The 19,778-nt window shown below is 40.3% G+C and overlaps 1 protein-coding gene across 2 annotated transcripts; it reads right to left on the minus strand.

Moving 5' to 3' along the window:
• Positions 1–694: 694 nt before the first annotated feature.
• kita (KIT proto-oncogene, receptor tyrosine kinase a) lies at positions 695–18,525 on the minus strand. 2 transcript variants are annotated; one of them, XM_034146199.1, is made up of 21 exons: positions 18,208–18,525; positions 16,056–16,310; positions 14,705–14,989; positions 14,473–14,612; positions 13,389–13,560; positions 13,063–13,249; positions 12,133–12,248; positions 11,781–11,895; positions 10,595–10,779; positions 9,055–9,161; positions 8,795–8,921; positions 7,305–7,409; positions 6,936–7,046; positions 6,629–6,770; positions 6,366–6,460; positions 6,140–6,270; positions 5,671–5,793; positions 4,321–4,432; positions 4,126–4,225; positions 3,738–3,843; positions 695–2,590 (listed from the first exon to the last, which is right to left on the minus strand). In XM_034146199.1, exons 1-21 carry the CDS (start codon positions 18,260–18,262, stop codon positions 2,408–2,410), a joined length of 2,952 nt encoding a protein of 983 aa, XP_034002090.1. In that variant the 5' UTR covers positions 18,263–18,525; the 3' UTR covers positions 695–2,407. The 2 variants fall into 2 exon arrangements, with proteins under 2 accessions (XP_034002090.1, XP_034002089.1); XM_034146198.1 differs by having other exon boundaries at positions 13,389–13,581.
• Between the last annotated feature and the right edge of the window lie 1,253 nt (positions 18,526–19,778).

Raw genomic sequence — 19,778 nt, forward strand, 5'->3', positions numbered from 1 at the left:
CCAACAATGTTTAATTGGGAATTCAATATACACATTTTTATTTACATTGACACATGTATTAGCAACACACCAAATGTACATGGGATAACTTAAGCCTCAGGTTTAATAAATATGTCGATGAATGCAGGAAATTCTTGGCTGACAAATCCTGTAATATAGTTCTTTGATGATAAAAATATGAGCACTGGGATGACTTTAGTCTGATTTGCCATGGCAGCTACAAATTGAACTGATTAAAATTATGAATCAAACTAAATTAAAAGATTTGCCAAAATAAATCTCTCTTTTCAGTTGCCATGGTCACAGAGACGCAAGCAGCTTTTTTTCCAGGTGAACCAACAGTTGGAAATCTGTCCACACATAAGAAAATACAGCCTTCAAATTCAGCATTAATGTACCACATCTTCATTGTGATAAACATCTCCAACAGCATAAACATTATTTTACAATATACGTCTGTTTATATTTACAAAAAGACAGAGCAGTGTAACAGGGATAATTATAGCCTAAAGGAATAGATGAACATTTAGAAGTGGCACCTCCATATGGAAATTACTTAAATCCTGCAATACAGACATGTGCACAAACACAAGTAGACATTCATGCTCCACACACACACACACACACACACACACACACACACACACACACACACACACACACACACACACACACCACACACACACACACACACACACACACCACACACACACACACACACACACACACACACACACACCACACACACACACACACACACACACAGGACAATTTCCTTCAGCAGGGCTCTTCACAACAACATCCACTACTGGGAAGAGGGGAATCATAATGGTCTGGACTGATACAGACTACTGGCTGAGAGGTGCTGAAAGTCCCACTTCTAAAGGCGGATACAGCTGGATACAAAGGAGAGAAGGACTGCTGGGAAACCAGCTACTGGTCGCAGAACAATGAGATGACCAACACACGGAAGCAGAGCGCTGTACGCAGCCTTGACGTCTGAACAGAGAGCCCTGAAGACGCACTGGCTCATCTCAGGGAATATTGCAGTCCACTTACAGTAATGTTATTTAAAATGTGCATCACACTGACTCGATCCATGATATATACTGTACAATTGAGAGCTATAGCACTATCATGGGCAAAAACACACCAATTGCCTGTCAGCCAGAAGAAGAAAGTGTTCCTTTCCTGTTCCTTCATAAAAGGAGGAAGGAGGTAAAAAGCAGAGAAATCATGTATCAGAAATGGCAGTACCTGTCTCATGCTTGTAAACAAAGATCATACACTGGATGTGGCATGAGAGCAAACCATATAAACCTGAAATTATTTACAACTTTACAAGAGAACTCTCCAGCAGTCCAGCTGTCAAAAAGTGAAACTATACACCTGCATTACATGCCTCTGTCACAAAGCTAAGATGAACACTAGGAGTTACAGCTTCCTCAGAGTGTCTTCTTTGTCAAACGTTTAACTATCCATGTCATCATATAGCAATGACTAATATCATTACCTACAGATATGTACATATACAGTCAAAAGCACTTAAATGAAAAGCTAGCGTACCATGTCTATCTCATATCTCTGAACTGTGTTTACAGTGTTGGTGGGCCGACTCATGAAATGCTTTGACGGATCCAGTAGACAGTAAGTTGCTCTCTAGGTAGTGACAACCAACATAAAAACAGCAAAAATATATTTCCTGAATGACTTGAAGCACTTATGGACTCTAAGCAACTCTCTAAGCAAACCAACAATGCTGACTAATAGCTTATATACCAGTGTCTCGATATATCTATATTTAAATTGGCCCCCAAAGATTGTTTTCTTCATATCAACACAGATCTGAACCGTTATATAATACTGACAATAAAACAGGAAAAGAAAAAGAAAAAAAAAGTTTTTCCTCCAACAATTGCAACTGCCAACCAAAAATGGAAACGCTACATAAACATGTGTAACAGAAAAACAACAAAGAATAACAAAATGAAAAATGTACAAAGAAAAAAACTCCAATAGATAAACAGAAACAGTGTGAAGGACATTTTTTACAAAAAAAAAAACCCAAAAATACATAACAGTGTAATAATCTACTTTCATGACAGTTTTAGAGTAACCGCTGATATCTCTCCACCCTTCTCGGTGCCTTAACAGTTCTTTGTTATAGGCAGGGGAGCGTTAGTCTGACTGTCCTCTGTATTTAGCAACAGTAGTAATGACAATGATGAAAGCCATTTGTCCTTTGTTGTTTCTGGTAATGGATGGCGATTAACTATTCCTCTTCAACAGGTAACAACACATGCTGCTGGTACCAGGCCAGTGGGAGGGGGTAGTAGTAGTTGTAGGGTGATATGTGGCGGAACATTACAGGCACTTCATGAGGCAGCCAGAGAGGTGGAGTGGGTCCTTACACCCGTTGTGCTCTGAGGGTTGTCCCCTCGAGAAAGACCTCGTGCTGGACCAGTAACTGCTGAGTCGGAGCGCTGTTATTGTCAGCAGAGTTATGACTGTGAGGCGCAACGCTCTCAGAACTTTGTTCCTCCCTGGCTCTCGGCGTAACAGGAAGCCTGGAGCTAAAGTTCAAATAGATCTGAGGATTAGGAAGAAGGGGTAAAGAGAAAGAGGACAGAAGGATCATTATTTGATATTGTTTTTGTACTGCAATTTCAAACAGTAAACATTACTATTCATCTAATTTGAAGACATGGACTCTTTAGTAACTTTAGTGTTGTTTGTGTCATTTTCCCATAAGCTAAAAGCAATACTTCTGCCGAGAAACAACAAGCCGGCTTCAGCCCAAGGCAAATCAAAACAAAAGGTCTTGAGCCAGGGTGACAGCTCTTAGATGCTTCACTGACAGCTTTGCTTTGAGCTGAATGCTAACAACGGCTATATTAAAATGTATATGTTTAGCAGGTATAAGCAGGTATTTCTTTGCTCACCATTTTAGTTTAGCATGTTAGACATGATTGACACAGTGACTATTTTAAAAGACACAGATATTGTGGGGTTTGAACATGGCATCAAATCTTGTTTAATCTGTACGAAAATCTATTTGAAAAAAGAAACTAGCCATATAGTCTTTGGTAAAACCACAATGTTTATGTCTTCTTACATTTTTGTATGGATTAAAACAAGATACAAGGTGTTAATGAGAGACCTTTCACCACTTTTTAAAGCTTTTAACCAGCCAGTCATGCTCACATTTGAGTATGGTATCAATCTTTTGATCTTTATCTTAGTAAGAAAGCAGATTATATATCCCAAAATGTTTACATGACATTGACATAAGGAATTTTCAAAGCTATTGGAGCGTAAGAAGAGAGTCATGAGAACAATTGGACCCTGATATGTAGCATGATTAAATCAGACCAGCTGAGAGTTCATACATATCTGCTCATGCTGTGAGAGGCCCCTGACCTTCAGCTGACGTATGTGTGAAAACTCAGGAGTTTAAAAGCAGTTTTGAAAATCACAAATGATTAGCTTTAGCATTTAGCATAGAAGGCAATGTTTTGATTCAATGTGTGGAAGCTCAAAATGGTGTCAAAGGTAGGCCTATGACCAAATGAACCATTTCACAACAGATTTGACCATTAAAGGACTCTGGAGCCGGTCCTATTTCACAACCACATATTTCTGTTGACTGCCTGTGAGTCTTCACGGTTCATTATCTTTAAGAATGGAATTTATAACCGTAAAGGTAAAGTAAACAATATCAAAGAGAAGCAACCTACATGCTTTGTGGCATCCGTCAGCTGTTGTTCAATCCTTTCCACAACCTTCCTGAAGGGAGGTCTGTTGAATGGGTCAGCATCCCAGCAGGACCTCATAATATGATACCTGCACAGCAGCAGAAACACATAAACACTTTTACTTGCCTGCAGTTATTACATCGCCCCGTTCTTTTTTCGTATGTATATATTTTTCTGGTCTCAGTTCAACCTAAGAGTTTTTGTTATACTGTACTTGTGAACAGCCAAATGCAACAGGATGAGAGCAGACTGCTATGCAAATCCCACACATTGCATTTTTTTTATATTCTTACCACCTCTATCCACCATTTCACACCATCTCTCCTATGCTCTTTTTACACACACTTATTAACATTTTACAACAACTCACATTTCACTGGGTGCAAACTCTGGAGCATCCATCCTCTTTCCTTCTTTTATCAGTTTGTAGAACTTGGCATCCACAGGCATGCCAGGATACGGACTGTTTCCTACATTTAGCGGGGAAGATTCAGTTACATTGTGGAGCTCTGAAAAACACACAGACAGCCAGATAAACACACACACAATAGATAGATAGACTTACCTAGTGAGAAGATTTCCCAGAGCAAGATGCCGTAGGACCACACGTCACTCTCAAATGTATACACACACTCAAAGATACTTTCTGGAGACATCCATTTCACAGGTAGACGAGCCTGGGAAAGAAAGCATTGAGTAAGTAAATAGAAAGTTGAATTGACTCAAAATGTAAAACCTTCCAAATCCCTAGTGATGATTTCTTTCTTTTCTGCCTTCTTTAAATGTGGTTGGCGTCAAACATATTAGTGACTGCTTAATGAACAGACTGTACAAAATGCCAGGAATGCACACAGCGTTTCCCTGAGGATCTAAAAACTCATAGTTCACAGCCGCTCTGTGCCGCAGACACCTGATACGCACAGATACATTCAAAGACTTGGGAAACTTTAAAGTCATTAAGCCATCACAGGCGCACGCCAACAGATTTGCATCTCGTATAAATACTACTACTTTTCGTCTTTGTACCTGCGACCAAGGCTATCATAATGGGTATATCTGTTGCTAGGAAACATCTAAAGCTTTGTCTGATTCAAGGCAATCAACGAGATAATGAAGTCACTTTAGTATCAAAAACTGTAAATGTAGAACTCCTAAAGTCAGAGCAAAAAATATCGGATTATGCTAACGTAACTTCCTTCATTCAGTTCGTTGGCTTAACAGTTGCTTACAGTTTATTGTGCTTTGATGTAATGTGACAGTTTACATTGTTAAGTAAGTAAGTTATAAGTGTCATTTCATATGTGTCAACCATTTCCCTTATTAACTTCTTTAAGCTTCCGTGTACTTGCTGCGTTAGCAAGCTCACGTTAGCTTTGTCAGTTCAGGTAAGGTCAGTGCAATGGCACCTAGGTGTAGTCTTTAGTCTTTTCTTTATTGGGGAACTTGTTTGCTTGGTGAAACCTGTTTTAGTTTAGTATTGTGCAAATCTTCATTTGGGTAAATCTTCACACATTAAAACGTCACGAGAACGTCAAAGGCAGATGGATTCCTAGTTTGGGCTTGAATAAGTGTTGTAAAACATCATCAAGGATTTATTTTAATCTATTTTCTCTGAGCTTTGAGCAGACTTGTCTTAACAAACATACAGATACAATTAGCTTTCTAGTGATCTACAACAGCCCTAAGGAGGAAGTTTACATACACAGTACCTCTGACAAGTAAAGGCACAATAGACAAAGCAGGAACCCGCCCAATAAGCTAGTTAATTCCTTTACACATCTATTTAGACTGTTTCAAACCAGAACACTGAAACATAGGGTTTGATTTAGGATAATAATGGTATGTTGAAGGGGGGGTTCATGAGAGACACCATTGTATGTATCCTGAACTCTCTGTGTCTTTAGTACAAACTTACATTGCCTTTGACTACATAGTTGGAGTCCATGTTGATGTCTCGTGCCAGGCCAAAATCACAGATCTTTGCTACTCTTCCTTGAGTTAGGAGGATATTTCTTGCAGCCAGGTCTCTGTGGATACACTGAAAAATATGCAAAACCTCTTTAAAGATCAAATGGAACATGTCATATACATCACAATCAATAACACAACATTTGATTTGGATTAAGTGCTTTTTCTAATGTGGTTTGGTACTGATTTTCCACACTTGACTCTGTAACAGACAACCGCTGACACTGATACATGAGCTTACTGGTCACAGTATCTTGCCCTCGCAGCAAATACATCTTTTAACAGCATGCTCCAACATGCATTTAAGATCTGTTTACTGGCTGTGCAACATGATCCTTGCTCTGTAAGATATCACGTCAACAAATTCACATCACAGTTTAATCCAAAGGGTATGACAGTGGTAATTTGATGCTCACATTTTTGGAGGCTAAGAACTCCATGCCTTTAGCCACTTGGTGTGAGAAGCTGAGGAGGTCTTCTGTGTCCAGAGACAGACCATCCTCTTCAAACATCTCACTCTCTTCATCTGCTTCAACATAGGAGCCACCTGAGAGGACGAAACAGGACAGAGATTTTTTATTGGCCTGAATCCTACTGTATATTTTAGGATTGAGATATTTGATGAATGACTGGCTTGCTTGCCTTTGCGTATTGAGCGTCTCTTCTCAGAGGATGAGCTGAAAGGCGGGTTGCCAGCAGCAGAAGGCCTCATGGTCATGTAGCCGTTCAAGCTGTCACTGTGAAGAGGAAAGGAGCAGTCTGGTCTTAGCTGAGCACAGCCACACATAGGCACACTGCTGTCCAAATACCCTCCTCCTACGCACACTCTGGATAGTAAATACTAGTACTCTCTTTTCTCTTACACACACACTATAACCTTCTTTACACAAAAATAAAAACCTTACCCAGCTGTGTCTCTCTGCGGCATCACGTTGTGGTAGTGGCAGTCTTCTTCGAGCTTATAGCAGATGAATGATTCCCTCTTTCTGCGTAGAAAATTAAGAAGGTCTCCAAAGCAGCAGTACTCTGTGATCACCAGTGTAGGGCCTTCAAACAAAGAAACATACCTTAAGATGATGATCTTACCAGATACATAGATTTAGTAATTTGGCAAAACTATAGAGGTGGCACACTCATTAGATTATGTCCACAATCTCTGTTGTTTCACTCTAAAGTCTTAAATGAATATACAGGACAACATGGCTGCCGCACCTCCAACAGTGCAGGCTCCCAGCAAGTTGACAATATTCATGTGGTTTCCCAAGTAACTGAGGACTTTCAGCTCTGACATCAGCGCCTCTTTCTCTGTGGCGTGAGCGCTAGCTGTGGGGGGAAAAACATTTGAATATAATCAGTAACATTATCAAAAGGATTCAGAGTAAACTCAAGTTGAACTATGATTATGGATCATCATCTGGTATTTGGAGGATAAATACATTAGTTATTGGTTGAAGGAAATTAAAAAAGGTTCCTAAATATGATGATTTGTAGCAGTGTGCAAATCACCAAATACAAATATTCTTAAACTATGGTCTAAAACCAACAAGTAAGAAAAAATAACACATGTGAAACAACGCTTACATTTGAGCATTTTCACAGCCACCGTCATGACTGAATCTGCTTTGGAGATGCCATATGCTGTGGCTTCCACCACTTTTCCAAATGCACCAGATCCCAGTGTCTTCCCTGAAAAAAGATGACGGACATTAAACTGTTATTCCCAACCCTTTTCCCCTCCAACAAACTGGTTTTATGCCACTGTTCCTAGAACAGCACTAGTTTTAGCCCCCGGGCTGTGTACATAGGCACCAGGACATGCAGGATCCTGTTTAAGGATTGTTAAAAACACCACCCATAATATGTCAACAATATTATGTTTGCAGTGAAGGAGTGGGCTTTCATCATATGAGCTGTGAAACTGGTTAGTAACAAGAGTCAAGACACATGGCTAAAACCTTAACGTTGTGTAACTTTACACAGAAATATTACAATTTCTCAATCAGCATGAAGTTGCCTGCGGGTGACAGGGTTATCTCATTCTGACTGCACTGTAAGGCCTTGTTATTCAAACTATTACTGTCACAAACCCTCATCTATGACCACATCATCATTTATCTGCGCCTACAATGAAGACACTTGAATGTCAGAAATTGCATATTAATGGATTTGTGAAGGCCTAGACACAGCTCTTAACGCTGTTAACTAGAGATGTCCCGATCCGATCACGTGATCGGGGATCGGAGCCGATCACGTGATTTTAAAAAGATCGGAATCGGGAGAAAAAAATCGGGGATCGGGAATTTTTTTTTTTTTTTTTATAAAATATTTTTATTTTATTGAATGTTACAAAACAAAAATGACCATGTTCACGTCTTAAAGTCATCCTGAGGCCTTAGTTTTGGTTTAAAATTACACAACATCATGTATGTGTTGCTTCTTTTGGGCTTGTTTTCATAGACCTGGTTGCTTATTTCTCTCAAATCTGGCAACAGAGTGGGCAGGGCGCAGTGTCTAATAGTAGCAGTAAGCTAACGAGAGGCTACGTTCAGCTGGTGCCTCGGGAGTCGGGACAGAAAATGTCAGGAGTTTGGAAGTACTATAAAATTGAAAGCGAAGGCAGTGTAACAGCCAGATGCAAAGTTTGCAAGGCGGAGGATCCGCGTGGTGGAAAGAACAGAGCTACGTTCAACACGACCAATCTAATACGCCACCTGAGAAACAAACACCAACAACAACACGAGGAGTACACAGCGGCCACTCGGGTAAAGGCACTGAAACAACCGACACTTTCAGAGACTTTTAAAAGGAAAGAGAAACTGCCCCAGAACAGTGTTTTCACTGTTACACTGGCCAAAAAAATAACAGCCAAGATAGCTGAATTCATCACGTTGGATGACCAGCCGTTATCTGTTACCTTTTTTTTCTCTTAATGCATTGCATAAAGATCGGATCGGGAAAAATCGGTATCGGCAGATTGTCAAAATCAAATGATCGGAATCGGATCGGGAGCAAAAAAAGGTGATCGGGACATCCCTACTGTTAACGTTGATAAAGAAGGGCAGGGCTCTTACCAAAACGCAAGTTATTCCGAGGAAACTCCCACTGGTGATCGTACGGTAGCTGGGTGGGGTCAATGTACACATAGTTGTTTCCATGGATGCCCTCGATAACTTTCCACTGAATCTGGTATTTGGGTTTCTGGCAAGAATTCAAATACAATGATACACATTATTAATGAATGAAGTTTCAACATGCTGTTCTTTTGATTTGCCATTTCCCAAACGTGATAAAAGAGGGCGTGCCATATGGGAAAAGTGCAGAGCTGTCTTACCTGCATGTACTTGTAGAACAGTATGATAAGGACGAGACAAAGGATGCCAGCTGCCGATACCGAGCCAATTAACAGAGGGGTGAACAGATCATGGGTGACAGTTCTCTCTACAGGGAGAGAGAAATGATATAGTGAGATACAAAAGCAGTTGCAATAGAGTCTATTGGTGACTTGTTCAATGGTCTAATATGTTTACACTCTAAATGACATTGCAAAGGGGCATTAAGGTAAGCCATGAGAGGACTTAGTCACGGTGAAGCACACTTTGGTCAAATCACAGCAAACAAATCCAATTATTTATGTAATTATATATGTTCCCATTCTCTGTTGTATTCTTTGTTTGCAATGTATGCACATCATTCAGTTGAACTGCTTGACATCTGTTTTGATTATACAATACCTAACTGTATTTACTTTGCCTTTACAGCTGTGTCTCTGTGGGTAATTATATGTAATCAGTGTTCTGTCCCTTTGTGTCTGGCTGTTTTTGATGCCTTATTGTTTTTCTCCTCTGCACAGTGGGGTGTAATAAGCTCTTTAGAGATAAGCAGCTTTCTCTCCACTTCAAATCGGAAAATGCTGAGTCTGCAGGAACTAATCCCCTATAAACCTGTCAGTGGTTTCTATAGCTCTATGTATTCCCTGCTGCAGCTCATTGACACCTCCAAGCCTCCCACTGCCCCAGAACGCCAGCAGCCAGGACTCCTACTGAGCTCCACACTCTGAGCGCCTCCGCCTGGTCTGCTGTTACTCTGCGAAGCACAAAATTCCTCTGCACACGCTCCCAAAGGCTTGTCCAGCCTTGCCACAAACACTCTCCCTTATAATGCTCGCCCACATGCTCGCTGTAGCCACAGTTAGCCCCCCATGTCCTGCATAATCCCGCGTCTCCACGTTCAGGCCGGGACAACTGCTGTACTTTCAGTTATTGCACTTGAGAGTTCATTATAAAGCATATGGGAGGGCCGTTAAACAGAGCGGATTTGGAGTGATAAAGTAAACAAGAGACTAAAGCTAAATCCTATATTTAAGTTACACATCTTATCGTGGTCAAACCTGATTTTCTCCTTGCCTTTGTTTAATAAACAGATTATAAACCACCAACTTCTAGTTGTAAAACCACACCTATGGGTTAATCATCGCCAAAATCATGCTTGCAGTAAATATTTTGAATTAGGGATTAAGTTCCATGTGGGGTTTACAGAATTACTAAAATAACGTTGTTTCACAATGCACAAGGAGGAATGAGTCATAAGCTTAAAAAACTACTAACAGCAGTTAAAAAACTGTGAAAAAGAACATCAGGTGGATACAAATATGCAAGCTTAAAATTGTCATGTCTTTGTGTCCTATTATATAATGTTGACTTCAATGGGCTTGATTATAATCTAAAGTTGAGGAGATGGAGAAGATTACATCAAATCAGCAACAACACATGAGACTGACGACAGGCGCCCCGTTCAAGATCACGTGGCCTGCATTTAACTGACTGCATACTACTTTATTTACGCAGGTGTGTATATTTGTGATATCTACTCACCGCTGATGGAAAATAGTGTGTAGGCCTGCTCTCCCTCCACCGTCGCCACACATTCCAGAGTACTGAAACGTCCCCTGCTGACGTTCACCCGACTTTCCACCTCCGTCTTCCCAAACATGGGGCTGAACAGAGTCACAGTGATGACATTGTGCTCTTCCTGGGTGGCATTCACCTGTTGGGAGCACCTGAAGGCAGAAATGTGTGCATTGTTAAGAATTGGCTGTGGGGATCAGTGATTGTCTCACTCTGACATCTGATCTCTCGCCTTAGTCACAGAAGTAAAACATTCTGGATTTCCTCAGACTTAAAACAATTTTTGTGATATAAAACATAACAAAACATGCAAAACCATGGACACAAGTCAACCAGAAGTCATAAAAATGGTTAGGAATTCAACCTATGTTCATGAAATAGCGAAAAACAACCCGGGGCTTATCTTTCACAGCATCACACCATAAAAAAGCAGCTGTTATCAAAATGTTCTCTGAACACAGGCCCACTCTGGACACATCACTTTCACGTTTTGCACATACATGTTCGTGAGTGCATGCAATGAGTTTTAATTGGATTTGATTGTGATTACTGAATTACTGGATAAGTTTGGATAATCACTTGTGATTCACTGCCTGTGCTGCATAGGATTGGTGTTGCTATTGCGACCAGGTGCTCCTCCTTCGACACACGTTCTGTTTAACACAATACCAGGCGCGTCCAATTGGATCCAGGCAGACATCCAGGGCACCTACCAACAAGTTAATCTTTCTCCCGTGAAACCATCCCAGGTAAATGTTTTGAGAAAACACAGGGCTTATCTTATTTAAAGCTACTTATGAAGCCCCATTAAACATGGTTGCAAATAAGTATTTCTCTATAAAGTTAAATATTAACTACTCAATAAGCAGCAATTATAACTCATTAGGGCTGTGAGTATTTCTTATTGGTCAGATTTAACTGGAGTTGTAGAAGTAACCCCTGTTACTTTCATCGATACCTTTTGATTGGTGCAAAGACATTTTACACCCTAGATCCCAATTTAGCTCAACAACTGAAAACTAAAGAAAGGCACAGACAATACATTAACGCACCAAACTCTTATGTTAAACAACCATTAGTGTTTGGTCTTGTAGCAACCAATTACAAAAGCTGATTGATGAAAAAGGTATATAAGCTTTTATTAAAATCTCACCGGGCATATGGCTGCTCACAGTAGTACCAGGTGATCTGCGGGGCAGGAAACCCCTCTGCCACACAGCGTACCTGTCCGTCAACTGGGCCCTCATGAGATACAATCTCTGGTTTACCTAGGAAAAACAAGTGAGTCAGAGCGTGTCAGGTAAGGGATGGAGTTTTTTTTAATTTGCATTGAACCGTAGTGAGCTATAAATGATACAGTGTAAGGTTGAGAGCAAGACCTCATTTCCCACAAAGAAAAAGGTCAATAAGACCCTTTCCCACATGTCAGCTCCTGAGGTTAATACAATTCGTTATATGGCTTTAGGGAAGAACAAACCTTTAAAAAAATCATTAACACAACTTACTGATCACAAAGATGGTGAATGTGTGGTTTACTGAAGCGTCACCGTTGGAGGCTTGAAAGGTGTAAACTCCGCTCTCTGACATTTTCAGTCGCACAAGCCTCAGCTCACTGCTGTACCTGAACACAAATTACATTTTTAGCATGAATGCATTCATACATTTTTTATAAGAATAAGTGCTTTTACATTTATTTTACAAAACTGGTATTTCCCTTTTATGTTTGTCAATGCTGCCTGAGAAGATAAAGTATTTGCTTTTTGAAATGATATCAAGTATTTTCTTTTGCTCTTAAATGCAAATATGTTGATTGACAGTATACGTATGTAAATCATTTATAGAAAAATAACAAGTAGAACAACATGTAGTGGTATTTTCAAAGATCTTTTGGACTCCCTGAAAAAGGCTTCATCCTGTTAGGTCTAACATCATTTGCCATAACAACAAAGGTGTTTTTGGTTGTTTACAAAGGGAGTGCCTTGGAGTCTCGAGCAATTTACAAACTCATTTTAAGAAGCTTTTTTCAATAGTCGAGGTTACTTTTTTCCCACAGTTGATATGGATTTATTGATTTCCAATAGAGGATTAAAAGGTCATCTGATATTTTTCACAAAATAAAAAAAAGGTTGAAATGAGTGGAAAAGCATACAGCCTTCAAACATATTAAGCAGTATTTCTATAAGCAGAAACAATTATTGTTTTCTTTTCCTGTATATGCAATTTATATTTCTACACTCCCGTTTCACCAGTGTTTATGGAACGCTCTTAAAATTCCAGCTGCTCTTCTCAGCTGGCTGTTACAAGTGTAGCCGATGCATTAACACTGCCCTAACCGGCAGCCAAATCTAAGTGTTAAATTCCACTCTGCATGGGTAATGAACATTTCCATCTATGTGGCAAAAGTGGAGCACTTAAAGCGTGTGTGTTTGTCTCACCTGTACTCATGGACGTGAGTGGTGATGACATGGTCGGTTGTGTTCCTCAGCTGCTGGCCCATGAAGCTCCAGGAGAACCAGTGCAGCTTTGGATAAGCCTCCATCTCAACATTTAGGGGCAAATTCTCACCTGAACGTACATGGATGGTTTCATTGATTGCGGGTGTTAAATTGATGAATCCTTTTTCTGAAAAATAAGGAAATGAGACACTGTTATCAGGATTTGAAGAGGTCAAATGTTGTCTATATTTCTTTGAAGTGTCCAGACCTCACAGTTCAAAGTTCAAGTTAGCAAAAGGCGGCTTCAAATATCTTCACACACTCACCGTAAACATCGAGCCACACTGACTGTGAGCTGACCCCTTTCTCATTCTCAGCTTCACATCGGTACCGTCCGACGTCTTGAGGTCCGACCTCAGTGATGGTCAAGGTGGCGCTGCGCACGTGAGTGAAGTTCTCCTCCAGGATACGCGAAACACCGCCAACCTTTGGTGGTTGCTGTGGATACCAGACGGCACCCTGTCAACGCCCAGAGATCTCTAGAGATTAACCCCGTCTGCATATCTATCCTCGCCAAGCACAGCACTGACATGAACACACAACCGCCTGCATGCAAGTAAACACACGCACACTGTAGTCCACATGGTTCACACAAAGCCAAGATCTTTGACCCCTCTCACTCTCTTTCATCAGAACAACCACTGATACCAGTACATGTGAACCTCTCAGTTAAAACAAAGAAGTATTTTAATCTAATTGGAAAACAGAATTTTTTTTTTCTAGTTTGGAACATTTACATTTAACAATTTTCAGGTAAAAATCTATGCAGCTGACAGATGTTTATCATTAGGTGTCATAACATTTCATGACTGCAAGAAAAAAAGAGAAGACAAGTTTACAACAAATTCAGAAAACAACACGTGGTGAGTATAATTCCACAGGTCTGCTGATATTTAGTGGTTGACTGTTCCCAAACATTAAAGTGAATTATCTGGTTTTACTTATCATAGCCCATTTACATCTTAAAAGCAAACAATCAACAGTTAAGGATGAATTCACAAAAGGAATGTGCAGCTTTTGCTAACCCCAATTCTGCCGCAAAGCAAATAGTGTCTTGGTGATTCCATGTTATTTGCATCTACTAAAATTACAAACATTTGGCCCTTTTCAGTGCAGATGAGCCTCACTGCGAACACCTGTCAAATTCAAAGAGACTAACCCAAATAACCACACGCAGTTAAAGTGCGCTTAAATACCTTTTGTGAATCAGATCTCGACACGTTGAAGATTTGTTTTGCCATTTCTGGTTTTATCAGCAGCCACAAGACATTCTTTGTGAATTTGCCCAATAATCTCTATAACAACAGATCCCCAACAGCACCCAGCAAAGGAAAGGCAGAAGAGTCTCACCGAGCCAGGTGGGGTGACCCACTTTAGATGGATTTCTCCATTGACATTAGTAGTGTTGCAGGTGAGGGATAGACCTTCATCCCTGATGAGAATCACTCTTTTGGATGCCTGCATCTCAATCACAGGAGGAGCAATGGGGACTAAAAGGAAATCAAAGGAAATTTGACTGAATTATCAACCTGTGCTTTTGGAGCACCAACGCACATACATACATGCATTTAATCCACTTTACCTGGTCTCACGATCAAGTTGTATTGAAATGATCTGACGTTCTCTTCCTTGAGTCTTCCTGTGCACACATAACAACCTTCGTAGGACTTTCGTGTGTTGAAGATGGTGATGCCTTTCTCGAGGCTCGCAGAAAACTGGAGACCAGAGGCCAGAGCTCTACTTGAACATGTTTCCAGGCGCAGGTTGTCCAGACTTGGATCAGTTGCCAGGCAGGAGATGGAAGCAGTGTCTCCCTCTCTAGTAAGAATCTTGCCCACCATTGATTTTCTGAAGGGATTGTCAGGATCTGCCAAAAATGTAGGCGTCAGAGCTGTAAGCGGGGCTGCACACTGAATTGTTGAAGCTTTAGTTTTTGACAGCCATGATGTAATAATGCTACATAAAAATATACTTTTATCTTGTTGCCAAATCATATTCCATGTTGCCATTGAAATGTGGCACAAATTACAAACTACATTTTTTAATGAATTTGAAATTCGAATCCAATACCCATTTCACAAGATAACAGCTGGTGTAGCCAATTCTACAGTCCGAAATGATGCAATTATAAGAGTGTGAGTCAACCCCGGAACTTCAACAGATTTATTTAAGGAATGTTAACGTCTCTTTTCTTCCTGGTTTCATAGTGCTTCACTGATCCACAGGTGGCAGTAACTTCACAAGAAAAGCACTGATGCTCTAACAAAATAATGAAGAAGACTGCTAGCTAATAAACAAGGTCGTAAACAGTAAAGGTATTTGGCAACACCAACCATGGGTGTTGACAAATAGAACATAACTTATAACCTAGAATTACAATATCTAAACTATAATAGTTAATTCCCATTTCTAGAATTGACAGTCACCATGACATACTGGGCAAAAGCAATGATTCTGCTGTATGTCTATAAAGTGATATCTACCCTGTAGAGGCAAAGAGTAGTAAAAACATTCAATTGTCCAATTACATAAATTCAATTCAAATCTCTTTTAGTGATGCTACATGTGAGCCTCTCATCTAGTAAGTAGTGACTGCTTGTTTCTTCATCGGTTATGTGTGGTTTGTGGAGCCTGCAGTGATGGCAGTGGGCCAATGGGATATGAAGAGACATAGAGAAGAAAAATACAGTAAACTCAGTCATGCACTCAATAAATAGTTACAGTATCTACTGCACCTGTCCAGGGCAAAGATACTAACACCTTTGTCTGCGAGCACTCCCACACACACTGTTCCCTTCCTCCGCTTTACTCTGCAGTCTGTCTCATCCTACATTTTACTTTTCTTTCTTCTCTCTCACACTCAAACACCACATAATATCTAACACATGTAATCAACTAAATACCCTCAATTACTGAGAGTTACATCCATCTACCTTTCACATAGACGTAGATGGAGGTTTGCGCTTTGGACATTTCCTCTAGGCAGATGTAGCGGCCCATGTGAGCTGGCTGAGCCCTGGAGATGCGCACTGTGGACATCCCAGTAATCTTTATCTCTCCCCGCACCTTCGGCCGGTCCTCCCGTTGCCACTGCATCTCCTTCTCACCCTGGCAACGCAGCTCGAAGGGTGCGTTGAGCGGGACAACAAGGTGACTCCCAGCTGGGGTAATAGTTGGCTTGGTGTTGCCTATAAACCGATAGAGAGGGAAATCAATTGCATGTGAAACATGTCAAAATCATGAGGAGCCAATTTGGGTTCACAACATTAGGAAGCAAAACCTATGTGGAGTTTCTTTATAAGCCAAAGAGTTAATCTGCTGTGACAACTGAAAACAGGTGGGGGAAATGAATGATTATGGTATGTTCCATGAGAAAACCATCACCATGGTTGAGGTTCTTCTTCTATTGAAGCCACATGTGGAAAAACACTGCAGGACTGTGGATGCAGCTTCCAGTGGTGAAGCATTGTGTTAAACAAGGTGCTGCTGACAAAGAGGCTCCATCCATCCTCCCATCCCTACTTTGATACACTGAATAAATACATTTCAAATTAAAAGTCAATCGTCTTATTCCCACATTCTTCACTTCAATATCGATCTGCCATGAAACTTGAAAAGGGTGTGGTGACTTGACAGAAATGCTTTAAAACAGGAGAGCAAAGAGCTACAGCATTGTATTCAAATGTGTCAATTTAGAGAAGGTTAGTTCTGCTGGCTCTGTTTGCAGAGCATCTGCACCTATGCGTAAATATTTGTCAAACAACTGCTGAATTTAATTCAAAGGTTTGGTCACCAACAGTCCAGGGAGCTACAAGTGTCCATGTGAGGTATATTTAATAAATAAAATGGTATATGTTTTTATTGATTATGGTGAAAGTGAATTAGGTCTGACTGTCGCCTGAGTGAACAAGCTTAAGGCAAACGTAATAGCGTGCCCTGCATCACATGACCAGCAAGCCTGTGCACACTGCGTTAAGATGTGGCAGTCATTCAAAGTCCCTGATGATACGGACATGGCGTGAACATCAACGGAATCCCATGAGATCATAGTAGCCTACTTTCAAGCTGTCGTTCAGATGGAAATGAGGGTAGAGAAAGAGCCCACCTGATGCCGCCCTGAGCAGCAGGAGGTTGGCAGACCCAGCGAGAACAGAAACCATGTGGTTCACAGTTTATCTGCAAGGTTGGCTGGTTGAAAAACAACGTTCAAGAAATGTGCGAGCCGCGTCTGGAGAAATCTTCAACTATGTTTCTACTATAAGATAAAAGTTGACTTTGGACTGAGTTTCCTCGCATTTGAACATAAGGAATAGCACTTATGTTAACCATCATATCAAACAACGATTCAAGATTAAGTGTATGTAAGAAAAGGCAGTAAAATATAATTTGGTGTTTATGGACCTTGACATCTGGAGTAATGCTCTGAAGATGATGTAAGGCGATAATTATTGCAATGTCTTTTCAAAATTAAACCAAAATGCTCTAAAAGCTCTGTAAAAGTAACACGTGACAATATTCAAACAAAAGAAAAAGAAAAATGATATACGTATGCAAAGCAGTTCTACAAGTGCTAGTTTGCATGCTTCCAATGAGCCAGGAGTTGCCACTATATTTTCAATAAGACGGTTTTGTGCAGGGAGGAACACCGTATAACCTGTCGCGTTCATCCAGAACATTACGACCAAAAAGCCCATTTGCATCGAGCTCACATAGCCCCCCACAACCTCCACTGTTTGATTACTTTTCTGTTAAATGTGAGATGTTCTCTGACAAAAACATGAATTATTAAAGTAGCTCGTTTGCATCCACATCATCAACCCAAGTATCCACTTTCCTCATCAGGTTTTAGTGACTTTACTTGGTCTTATCAGCAGCCTTCACAACTCAATGCACCAGAACAAAGGCAATTGAGTAGAAATGCACCATACTGCTGACCAAGTGGAGCATTTAAATGCATGCAGATTACTACGCAAAATCGAGCTGATTACATTTAGGCATTCAGATATTGTCGAGCCTGTATTTTCCAAAAGTCAGCAGCAACAAGTTGTCTGCATAGATAGACCAAGTGAAAATGATGAGTCTTACCTGGATGGAAGAGTAACTGTAAAAACACAGACAGCAGTATCCAGTGGTATTCCATAGTTATTATTCCATGGGTCTAGCTGTGAAGATGAGCCAGTTCCTCTCTGGTTGTCTCTACTCTACTCGCCGAGCGCCTCGGAGTTGTGGGAAGTTGGCTGCGGGCTCTGATAGAGGCGCACTTATAAGTCTTTAAAGGCGCAGATGCTCAGTACAGCTCGCAAAAGCAGCAGTCGTCGCCTGTATGCAAACATGTTGTTCTCCTGGAGCGAGGCGGACCAGGTAGATCTGACTGACTGTGGCGTCAACAAAGCGTTTATAGGAGCCAGTGGTGGAGCCTATTACTCATGCCCAACACAGGGAGGGAGGCGTTAGGGACCTGCTATCTGCTTCCGAGAGAGAAACACCAAGCGCACGTACAGAGTGTCAGAGCAAGATATAGATTCAGTCATGGAGTCCAGTCTTTTTCATCTGTTATGATAACTCTTTCCACATGTCTTAATGAAAACATCACCCTAACTTTTATTTTATTGTAAGGACACAATTGCCATAATTCTCCATTAAATCTTATACTCATTTATTTCCATTTCACACAACCTCACACACGCACCAAACCCCCCAAAAACCCAAATGGAGACAAGAACATCACATAATGACCCTTTGTCTTTTGCCACCTCATGATACCACACATGACTGTTTGTGAAAGCTGGCACGCAGTCGCAGGCTTCTAGAGTTAGCTTAGTTTTACATGGGCTATAAAACAAGAAAACCATCTTGATTGTTGTCCGCTTAATGTTGACAGCAATGAGCAATTCCATCTTTATTGAAAACAAATGCAATGCCAATCAAACTGGCCATTAAAGTTAATTCCTTTGATTGCACATCATTTACCATATCCTCTTTCAAATTCTGGCCTTTTGTGAGTGTTTTTATAGTTCACGATTTGGATAGTCAAGAAAACCGAAAACATATTTGAATGGTCTGTTTATCCTATGAGATGTTATGCCTCCGAAATAATCATGCACATATGTTGCACAGTTCTGCTCCACACTACCTCTTTTTGTATCTGCGAAGCTCTATTTGAATAGTATTTGTCATATATGATTTTAGCAGTTTCTTGTATATTCATATTTTGTAAAAATATTGTCTTTGTTTTTTATTTATTGCAATAGTCTTTAAAGTGTTTTGTTTTTTTTAGTAGTCAAATGTATCGCCCCTTTAAAAAATAAAAAACGTTCTGTGTCTTTCTATGCACCATTTACACCATAGCAAGTTTCTCGTATGAGTAGAACTATACTTGGTAATAAACCAGATTCTGATTCTGACATACTGTATGTGCATTATATATTGTATATTATTACAACAACTCTACATTTTATTATTTGTATCTTCGTCTTAATTGGTTTAACTAGCTATGCATCAAGTTTTCCTCCAAATGGGAGCCCAATAATAAAAGTTTAAAAAAAAAACTTAAATAACTACTCCAGTGATTTAGTTTTGTACTAAAGATACATCTGAGAGGACTGCTGATACCATGTCATATATGGTATTTATTACATGAAAATAACAATATCAAA

This window comes from Trematomus bernacchii, unplaced genomic scaffold, assembly GCF_902827165.1.
Source record: "Trematomus bernacchii unplaced genomic scaffold, fTreBer1.1, whole genome shotgun sequence".
In the NCBI taxonomy this organism is placed as follows: Eukaryota; Metazoa; Chordata; class Actinopteri; order Perciformes; family Nototheniidae; genus Trematomus; species Trematomus bernacchii.